This window comes from Geotrypetes seraphini, chromosome 4, assembly GCF_902459505.1.
Source record: "Geotrypetes seraphini chromosome 4, aGeoSer1.1, whole genome shotgun sequence".
Lineage (NCBI taxonomy): Eukaryota > Metazoa > Chordata > Amphibia > Gymnophiona > Dermophiidae > Geotrypetes > Geotrypetes seraphini.
In genome coordinates, this window is record NC_047087.1 from 123,077,732 (window position 1) to 123,087,760 (window position 10,029).

Consider the following 10,029-nt stretch of genomic DNA (forward strand, 5'->3'; position numbering starts at 1 on the left):
TTTTAAGTTTGTCATAGGTTACTGGTTTGAAGTGCCTAGAGTTTCTGGGCCATGTGCTTCAGGCTGTACAGTAAAAACAAAGGAAAATGTAATTGTCCAACAAAGAATGATGTGCACTGGAATGTCCACAAAACTTATCTGTAGATATGTGAATCTTTTATTCTTCCAATCGTGGTACAATCAATGATTCAATGACTGTACCACGATTGGAAGAATAAAAGATTTGCATATCTACAGATAAGTTTTGTGGACATTATTCCAGTGCACATCATTCTTTGTTGGACAATTCCATTTTCCTTTGTTTTGGCATTCTTTTTGGTTTTGTTGTTCCCCTGTTTTTGTGTGTCAGGCTGTACAGTGTCATTGTTCTTTGGGGTCTTGGCTTCTGAGTCTAGGGCTAAAAGTATGTTTTATATCCAGGTTTGTTTGTGGGGACTGATTTTATATATATATATATATATATATATATATATATATATATATATAAAAAACAAACTGGATAGCGAGAGCCTCTTTCTATGAAAAAAAAAAAATTTTTTGCAGTCTTATTTTTCCATTTGACTTGGACTCTTCTGCTTTTTGTGTGTAGGTTTTTTTTCTTGCTGTCAATTAAAACATTTCTCCAAGTCTGCCATCCATCTTTTAGGCTATGTCCTATCTAACATATCTCCTCACTGTCCCTGTTCTGTCTTCCTATCCCACCAATTTTCCAGCATCTCTTGCCCTGTCCAGCTCTTCTCTGCCAACACACACACCCCTCCGCAGCCTCCCCTTATGACTTGTCATAACTCCTCTCTGTGGGTCCAGCATCTCTTCTCTGTTCCAAAATGTGCCTCTGTCATACTGCTCTGGCTGGCATCAAGTTCTTTATCTTTATCAAAAGGTCTTGTAATGCAACATACTATGTCTGAATATTTTTACTGCTGTAATTGTCTGTTGCTTATATCTGACTTTTTAAAAATTCTATTCTTACTGTACACCATCTGAGTGAATTCCTTCAAAAAAAGGCAGTAAATGCAAATATTTCTACAAGTACTAATATGCCAACAGTATGGTACATTTCCTGTTGGAATACTACTGATAATTAACTTTTTTTGTAGGAAAATCACCATGTCTGGGCGTGGAAAGACTGTTCAGAAACCCAAAACAGGACGCAAGTCCAGGTCTGCCAAAGCAGGTATAACATTCCCCGTTGGCCGTATTCATCGTCTCTTAAGAAAGGGGAACTATGCTGATAGAATTGGCTCTGGGGCCTCAATCTACCTAGCAGCAGTGATGGAATACCTGACAGCTGAGATCCTAGAATTGGCTGGGAATGTTGCCAGGGAGAACAAGAAGTTGAGGATCTTGCCAAGGCACTTTCTGCTGGCAATAAGAAATGATGAGGAATTAAACAAACTGCTTTATGGTGTTACCGTTGCCCAGGGAGGAGTCTATCCAAACATTCAAGCTACTCTTTTACCCAAGAAAACAAAGGGATCTGCCCAGGCTTCAAAACCTGCAGAATCCCAAGAATTCTAAGACTTAATCTGAACTAATTGAAGAGACTATGCACTTTTAACTGGTTCTAGCTTTTTCATGGTTATGGCACTAATATAGTTATATGGATTTAGATGCTCACGTGCACAATTGTTGGAATTTATATGTATTAATAAACAATTCATAATAAAGTTGAATTAGAAATTGATGTGGCTTCTCTTAAGGTTCCTATAAAATTGTAGAAATGGCCAAGGATGCAGGCCAAAGGCAGTAAGTTTGAAGAGTAGTACATAAACTTTTTGAAAAATTAAATCAGGCCAACAGAACTGTTTCATAATTTAAAAAAATTTGATCTGTTTCCCCTCTAACCTTACACTAAAACTATTGTAATCATTTTTACTATTAAAGCATAGATCTTGAGAGAGAAGGAACAGAAATTGGAATAGGTCTTAAAGCACTGGGCTAATCTCACATCAAAGCAAGATGGCAATGATACAGGCTGCAGTTGTGCCATCACAGGCTTTTTCAAAGATCTAGGCCTGCTCTTGAATTTTTCTTAACTGGACTTCTCCCCCCCCCCCCCCCCCCACTGGTAAAACTACATTTTTCTGGTCCAAACTTTGACTCTGGTCACCTGCCCCCCTCCCCTCCTTTGGTTCTCTCTCCCTCCCTCTTTCCTTCCAATCCAACCTTGTCGCTGCCTGTAACTCTGATAAATTTCTGCTAAATTGTTCCAACATTTCTTTCCTCATTGCTTGTAATTCCGACAAAATGTTGTAAATCCATGTTCAGATTGGATCTTAATTAATTGATGTGAACGCCTAGAACTCATTGGGTATGGCGGTATACAAGAACATAATAATAATGTCTGAAACTACAGCAGGTAAAATGTTTCTGATTAAGCAAAGTAAATGATGCAGGGTATTATATTGCTTTAGGAATTACAGTAAATCTCTATTGCTCCTTATCCACAATATAGAGATTACAAGGTTTATATACAGTATAAACTAGGAGAACAAAAGAATGACATTAAGTGAATATAACCTGAAAGGGGGGGAGGAAATGCCCAACTAAACATTAAATATGGGTTAAGTTGTGATTTTTTTTATGTAGATTCTCTTAGTAGCTAAAAGGGCAGACAGTTAAGGAGGAGAAATAACAAGCATATCCTTTTGAGAATTTTAGTCTGTGCTTTTTATAGGGCTAATCAAGGACAGATTCTGCTTCTCCCCCCCAAGTTACTGAACTCTTGGACACAACAAAAATTGCTTTTGTTCTGTTGAGTCTCTCTATACTAGTGGTTCCTAATCCTTTCCTGGATAACCACCAGTCATTTGGGTTTTCAGGATACCCCTAATGAATGTACATGGGGCAGATTTGTATGCCTATCGCCTCCATTATATGCCAATCTCTTACGCACACATTAGGGCTATCCTACTATCCTACAACAGGACAGGTTTAAACCACTGCTCTAAAGACAGCTGGGAACATCCAGATTTTCTATTGTGAAACTGTTCAAAATACAGTTTTGAAAAGCCAGTCTGTCCATAGTCAAAACCAAAGTTGCCATTAAAGTCAACTATGGTAATCTTTCTCAGAAGACTCCATAAATTCATTTACCTGGATCATAGCTTTAGCTAGGTCAGAAATAGCATGCAGCTTGCCATATGTCCAGTGTAATTGAAGCTGAGCAGACTATATAAACATTGGGGAATAACAAGAGAAACTTGCAAAAGTAAAACCTTGACCCAAGCTGTTGGCTATGGCTTATAGCAATGGTCTCAAACTTGCGGCCTAGGGGCCACATGCGGCCTGCTAGGTTATATTTTGAGGTCCTTGCTATGTTTATCATAATAAAAAAAGTAAAATAAAACAGTTTCTTGATCATATGTCTCTTTAGCTATAAATGACAATATTGTTATTAAGACTTAGCCAAAAGGAAAGAGTTTTACTTCATGCAAGATTGTCATTTCTTTAATAAGACTAATTTTTTGAGGCCCTCTAAGTACCTACAAAACCAAAATGTGGCCCTGCAAAGGGTTTGAGTTTGAGACCACTGGCTTATAGGGACAGGTGCTGTGTCTGGGTCTCTTCAGCAGGCACAAGTCCTCCAACCACTACTTCAACAGCTATCACTGCTGAAAATGCTGAAACTTGGTGCACTGAGTTGGATCCTTCTCTAGCTCCTGAAGCTGCAGCAACTTCTGCCACAGGTGCTAGTAGTACCAGAGTGCTTTGGGCTATCAGCTGAGGTGGAGGGGCTCGTATAATATCCAATCCAAGGAAAGTCTCTTGAGTTCTCATCTCTTAAAGTACCTCCAGTTGACCAACTCGAAGCATAGCTCTAGATCAGACATGGGCAACTCTGCTCCTTGAGGGCCAGAATCCAATCGGGTTTTCAGGATTTCCCCAATGAATATTCATTGAAGCAGTGCATGCAAATAGATCTCATGCATATTCATTAGGAAAATCCTGAAAACCCGATTGGATTCTGGCCCTCAAGGAGCAGAGTTGTCCTTGTCTGCTCTAGATCTTGCAAGAAAAAAATTGATGGGTCAAGACAGCTATCTGAGAGTTGAACCAGTATACCACCCTTTTTTGTTTTTTTCATTATGAAAGGAAAAAATATAGTAAGAGGAGACCTGAGGCGGTTTTTGTTCTATGTCCATCTTGGATTCCCTCTACCACCAGCTCCTGCTCTACAACTTTTATGAATGTTGCAAGGTATCTCATAATACATCATTTATCATACAGCTAATGCATAGCATAAGGCTTGCATATGATGATCTAGTGCCAAGATAGCCTACACCATAGGCCCTGCTTTTGAGAAGAGGGTGACACTATCTCAATATGCTGTTTTGATAGGGACAGTGGTACAGGAGCATATGCTTGTCACAACACTACCCTTCTAATGATACCTACTTTTCCCTGACTTCCAATGGAAGAGCTAGAAATCTGGTATTTCATGTAACAATTGATAGGTAAGTGGCTCACTTGAATTAGCTAATTGAGGAATGAACTGTGCGGCCCAAAGTTCACTTGAGCAGGTAGAAGTGTTGTGATAGCTGGAGGAGTGTGTGCAACTCCCTGCTACCCTGGCTGCAATTCTAACAGGGATTCTGCAGTCTCTACATACAGCTTGGTAAGTGGGGCCAGTAATCATTAGGGGGGTTGTTAATACAACAAGCCACTTTCTACTGGTACTCTATAACTCATTCCAAGTTAGTACTTGACTTCTGAACCAAAGGCTTTAACAAAAATCAGTCTTGGTTAAAGTACAAAAAATTTAACAACAAAACGTAGGCAGAGAGCAAAATGACTAAAAGGCAATTCTCCTCCTTTTAAGACTCCCCCCATGACCTAATGGCCACTGCTTTCTTTTTTAATCCTATATTCCTTAGAGCTGATTCACCCTCCATTGAAAACGCCACTGTTGTCATCTTGTAGCGATCAAATATGTCCTTTTGGGTTATCTCCTGCTTCACACCTGTCCCCTTTTTAAAGTAGCATTGGTTTCTTGTACCAGATTATGTTGCCAAGCAAGTGCACAAATCTCTAATACCCCATCGCATCTTACTACCAGCATGGCCAGAGTAACCAGATTTCTCAATCACCTCCAAAGCTTGGTGAATGGCCAGGGTATCAGAGCAAATGACTCTTCTATTTTTCTATGTAACCAATAGCCAGGGAACTGGGAGCCAAATATTAATTCAAATAGGGTTGGGTTTTATAACAATCTAGCTAGCTCCAAAGGTATTTCCTTGTTTCTAGTTAGTGGCAGCATCTCCCAGTTTTTCATTTGCTCAGCACACCATCTCTTCCCCCTCCTCTGCTCCCCTCATTTACCCCCCCTGCAGTCCAGCAGCTCTTCCTACCTACTTTAAATAAGTGCTTCTCTTATTTAGTGGTGGCTAGTGGCATTAGCGATTTACCTAAGATTTCCTGAGCCATACCAAGAGCTTTCCCTTTGCTGCATCCCATACCCTCTGACATAATTTCTTGCCTGTTTTCACAGGAGCTGAAATGGGGCAAAGGGAAAACAGTGGGTAAGGTGCTGGCAGTTTTAGGTGAATTGCTAATGCTGTCTTTCCTTGCCAAAGAAGAAAAGCACTTATTTAAAAGTAGATTGGGGGAGGGAAAGAGCAGCCTGACCATGGGGGGGGGGGGGTGCAGGGAGTGCTTGACCGAGGAAGCTGCTGGACCCAGGGGTTGAGAGAGGAAGAGATGCTAATCACAGGGGCTGGTTGGGTTTGAATAGTGAGGCTGCTGTATTGCAGGGGCTGGGGTGGGGTTACAGAGAGGGAAGCAGCTAGATTTGGAAGGGGGGGGGGTGTATGAGAGAAGGGGAGCTTTTGAATCCTAGTGGCTGGAGTGAAAGTTGGCAGCTCTCATCTCCCTCAAACCTGAAGAGAATGAAAGAGGGATTGCTGCTGGCCAGTAGGGGGTGATTGAGAGAGAGGAGGGAGATACTTGACCTGGAGGCTGGTGTTACTCTAGGTCAGGGGTAGGGAACTCCGGTCCTTGAGAACCGTATTCCAGTCAGGTTTTCAGGATTTCCCCAATGAATATGTATGAGATCTATTTGCATGCACTGCTTTCAATGCATATTCATTGGGGAAATCCTGAAAACCTGACTGGAGTACGGCTCTTGAGGACCGGAGTTTCCTACCCCTGCTCTAGGGGCAGGGGAGGAAGATAGAATAGATATTGCATCTTGTAGTGGAGGTACAGGAGAGGGAGATATGTTGAACCTGAGGGCAGGGGTGTGGAGGATGGAGAGATGTTGGAACTATTTCCCATATCTGAAAAAGATCAGTTTGCATAATACACCTATTTTTTTCAAGAATTTAAAAATCCATATCTATATCCTCTCTCCTTTCTAGAGTTTACATATTCAGGTCTTTAAATCTCTTCTCGTATGTCTTTTAGCACAAACCCCATACCATTTTTGTCACCTTCCTCTGAACTGCTTCAAATCTTTTTATGTCCTCAGTAAGATATAGCCTCAAACTGAAATATTACTCCAAGTGGGGCCTCACCAATAGTCTGTAAAAGAGCATCAATGCCTCCTTTCTTCTATAATTATGCCTCCCTTATAGAGTCCAGCGTCTTTCTGGCTTTGGCCACCGCCTTGTCATTTTGTTTCACCGCTTTGAGATCCTCAAACACTATCACCCCAAAGTTTCTTATGGTTATTTTAGAAGCTCTATTCTTTTTTGGCTGTCTAACTTGGCATTTAGATGTCCATTTTCCAATATTGCAAAGGCAGGATATGGACTTCTAACACTGCAATATGTCCATGTGGCGAGGTGTGGTCTGCTGTGTTTTGGAGTAGCAAAATAATAAAAAAAATTGTGGCACAGAAGATCGGATGTACTGTACCAGTTTGTAGTTTGTTTTGAATTTTTGTGATGCTTATTAATCTTTAAAACAATCCACAAAGGATGTAAAGAGTCGCAAGTGGAGGTGATTGCACCATCTTGTTACTGTGTACTGCATGTTTCTCCCGAACAGGCTGCAGTGTCATAGCAGGCATACTGCTTAAATTATTAACGTTGACATCTCGCACCTCAAGATCCAGAATGCCAAGATGCTCTCACTGCTAAATTGGATCGATCTGGCTGCTGCTGCAAGACAAGGTAACTACAAGAAAAATATTAAATATGCCAGGGCAAAGGAGGAGAAGAGACAAAGAGCTGCCACTCAGCAAAGCTTCACCACGCCGGTACCATCTCTTCTCTCTCTGTACTCCGTCCTGGGAACTCTGCTTGAGTTCTGTGCTGTTTGTTTGTCGCCTCTTAACTACTTGAATTTTTTTGTGACTTATGTTTTTATATATAAGACAGCCAAGGACCCTTTAGGACCCCAGTTAATTTCTATGAGTCAACAATTTGGTTCTTTTTCAAGGCTGTGCATAAATTTCATCAAGTCAGAAGCTATGCCCATATCGCATCCTTGTGCCTCACAGGCTCAGTCTACTTTCCTTCTCCGGTGGATGCAAGGAAAGCTCAAATATCTAGGTATTTATTTGAGTGCGGAGCTAATATTTGGGCAAAACTTAACCTAAGGACTTGCCCTTATCTCTGTTTGGTAGAGTAACATTGAAGATGATTATGCTGCCCAAAATCCTATATCCTATGCAGATGTTTCTGGTTTGGGTGCATAGGTGTGACGAGCACTTTATTTGGAGAGCTAAGAGGGTGCGGATAGGTTACTGGAAACTGACTAACTCAAAGTAGGGAAAGGGGGGGAGGGGATAGGCCTTCTTTATCTCAGATTATATAACATCGCTACCCTGTTATGGTGGGTGCATGAGTCTTATGTAAGCGCTTTGCACCCGCAGGCTTACTGGACACCTGAACTCACCCATATAGTTTCACACCTACCTGAATGTCTCTAGATGGCCTAGGGAAAACAGGATCTCCCCCAATGTTTACCTTGTAGCCTTTTGGAAGGCCTGGAAGTGGTAGAACGAGTGGGAGGGGGAAGGGGCAATTGGGCTCCTCTCTCCTTGAGAGGTAACCCAGAGTTTCTGCTGGGGTCTGTAGGAAGAGTGGGAGTGGATTGTATCTTGGATTGGGAGCTACGCTTGGACACTATGTGGAGCTGGGGGAAGGTGCTTTCCTTAACATTCGTTGTCTATATGAAGGATCGCCATTGTGGACAGCAAGGCTTTTTCCATTATTTGCAAATCCATCACAATTTCCATCAGCAGGACCAGGTGGCTCCAGGCAAGGATAGAATTCCTAAAACTTGATAAACTATTCTTACACATTCCTCCGGCCCTGAATTCTTTGTCTGTGTGGTATCATATGAGGGGGGGGGAGGGGGAAGGGAGGGAGATTGATTGATCTCCCTTGTTTGGGCTTGGGAAAAGGATTTGGGGGGGGACCCTATTCCAGGAAGGGGGGGGGGGGCTTAGAGAGTGGTTTCTACTAGTCCCTGGGGGACCTGTAATGCACAATTACAAGAACTGCAGTTTAAAATACTTCATTGAGCATATGCGACTAGAACTCAGAAGTTTGCATGGGGTTGTGGCAGAGTCTGGAATGTGTGAAATGCAAAGGTGCCCATGGCACTTTGGTTCACTTGTTGGTTGAATGTGTGTCTGCCTATGTGATTACTGAAATGGCATGCTGGACAGATTGTCATTTTTGTTGGGATAGCCCTTGGAATGGACCTATGCTATCCTGATTCTGGGGAATATTTGGGAGCATAAAGTATAAGCTCTGTCTATGGACCAGTGTAAATTTCTTTATGTAGCATTGTTACTTGCCAAGCTTGGCATTTTGAGTAACTGAATGGACGAGTCTTCCCCGGACCTGAAATATTGGCTGAACTCTGAGGGAGATGGCACACTGTGAGCTTTGCGAAAAACAGCTCATTTCTTGAGGCTGTCAATCACAGTATGGACCTCTTAGGACATTTATGTTTAAAAAAAAAAATTCTGAGAAGTAACTATCTTTTGCTTGAGGGGGTGACTGGACTCAAGAGGAGAGGTGGGGGTTGGGAGGGTGTGTACAAGGTTATGAGTTTGTATCCGTGTGGGGTTTTTTATTAAAAAATGGTCAGGGCGGGAGGGCTTGATTTATCATGAACGTTCTTGGGGGCAAGACAATATTTGGTCTTGGTGCCACTTATATGCTTTATGTTTATTTTGTACTTTTCTTGCCATGTTTGTAATGTTCCTGAGAACATCAATAAAGATTATTTACACAAAATAAGAGGAGAGATATTGAGGAACTGCAGAGTAAATATACTTGTAGGTCAATAAGAGGAGTTTGAACTATATGTGGAAGCTGACAGGGAGCCAATGAAGTGACTTGAGAGAGGTAACGAGCATAACGAGACTGGCAGAATCAGGGCAGGATTAATTCCTTGAGGACCCCTAGGCACACAAGTAACCTGGGCCCACTTGCCCCGCCACCATTTATTTACCCATTTTTTTATTTACTACTTTTATTTCTTTTATTTCAAAATTCAAAACAAACAACGATTATCATTCCAGTGTACAGTTTTTCTTCTATGCAATCTCCAAACATCTCTGAACAAATCTCCCCTTCCTTCCTAGAGGAAGGAATCTTCAGCTGGCAGGGCTTTGGGAAGTCCACCAATTTATATTTTGCATATGGGTAGGAGGCATGGGGCAAGAAAATTTAGTGCCCATCATTTTATTGGACTAATACATTTCTCACTTAGCTTTCAGAGGTTAAAACCTCTTCAGGTCAGTAAATTATACTGTTGTTACAGTATCCCTATCCTGACCTGAGAAAAGGAGTTATGGTCTCTAAATTAGTAAAAAATGTATTAAAATTAGTCCAACAAACAGGATCACCTTATTTCCATTCTCTATTAATAAACAATTATCAACACAGCTACAATAATACTTTATCCTAAAGCAAAAATAAATAAATAAAACAAATAGGATCTGCTCTCCTCATCTTCTCTTCCTTCCATCCACTGTCTGCCCTCTCTCTGCCTCTTCCATGTGGCATCTGCTCTCTTTCTATGCCTCTTCCAGAAATTGTCTGCCTTTCCCTTCTATCTCTC

General features: G+C 41.4%; 1 protein-coding gene across 1 annotated transcript; it reads left to right on the top strand.

The window, feature by feature from the left end:
* The first annotated feature begins 1,110 nt into the window (after positions 1-1,110).
* On the top strand, positions 1,111-1,521 carry LOC117359703 (late histone H2A.2.2-like). Its single transcript, XM_033942918.1, has one exon. It carries the CDS (start codon positions 1,111-1,113, stop codon positions 1,519-1,521), a length of 411 nt encoding a protein of 136 aa, XP_033798809.1.
* Positions 1,522-10,029: the final 8,508 nt, after the last annotated feature.

Excerpts from the sequence above, each read along its gene's own strand:
- LOC117359703 (XM_033942918.1), top strand. The coding sequence starts at position 1,111 with ATGTCTGGGCGTGGAAAGACTGTTCAGAAACCCAAAACAGGACGCAAG.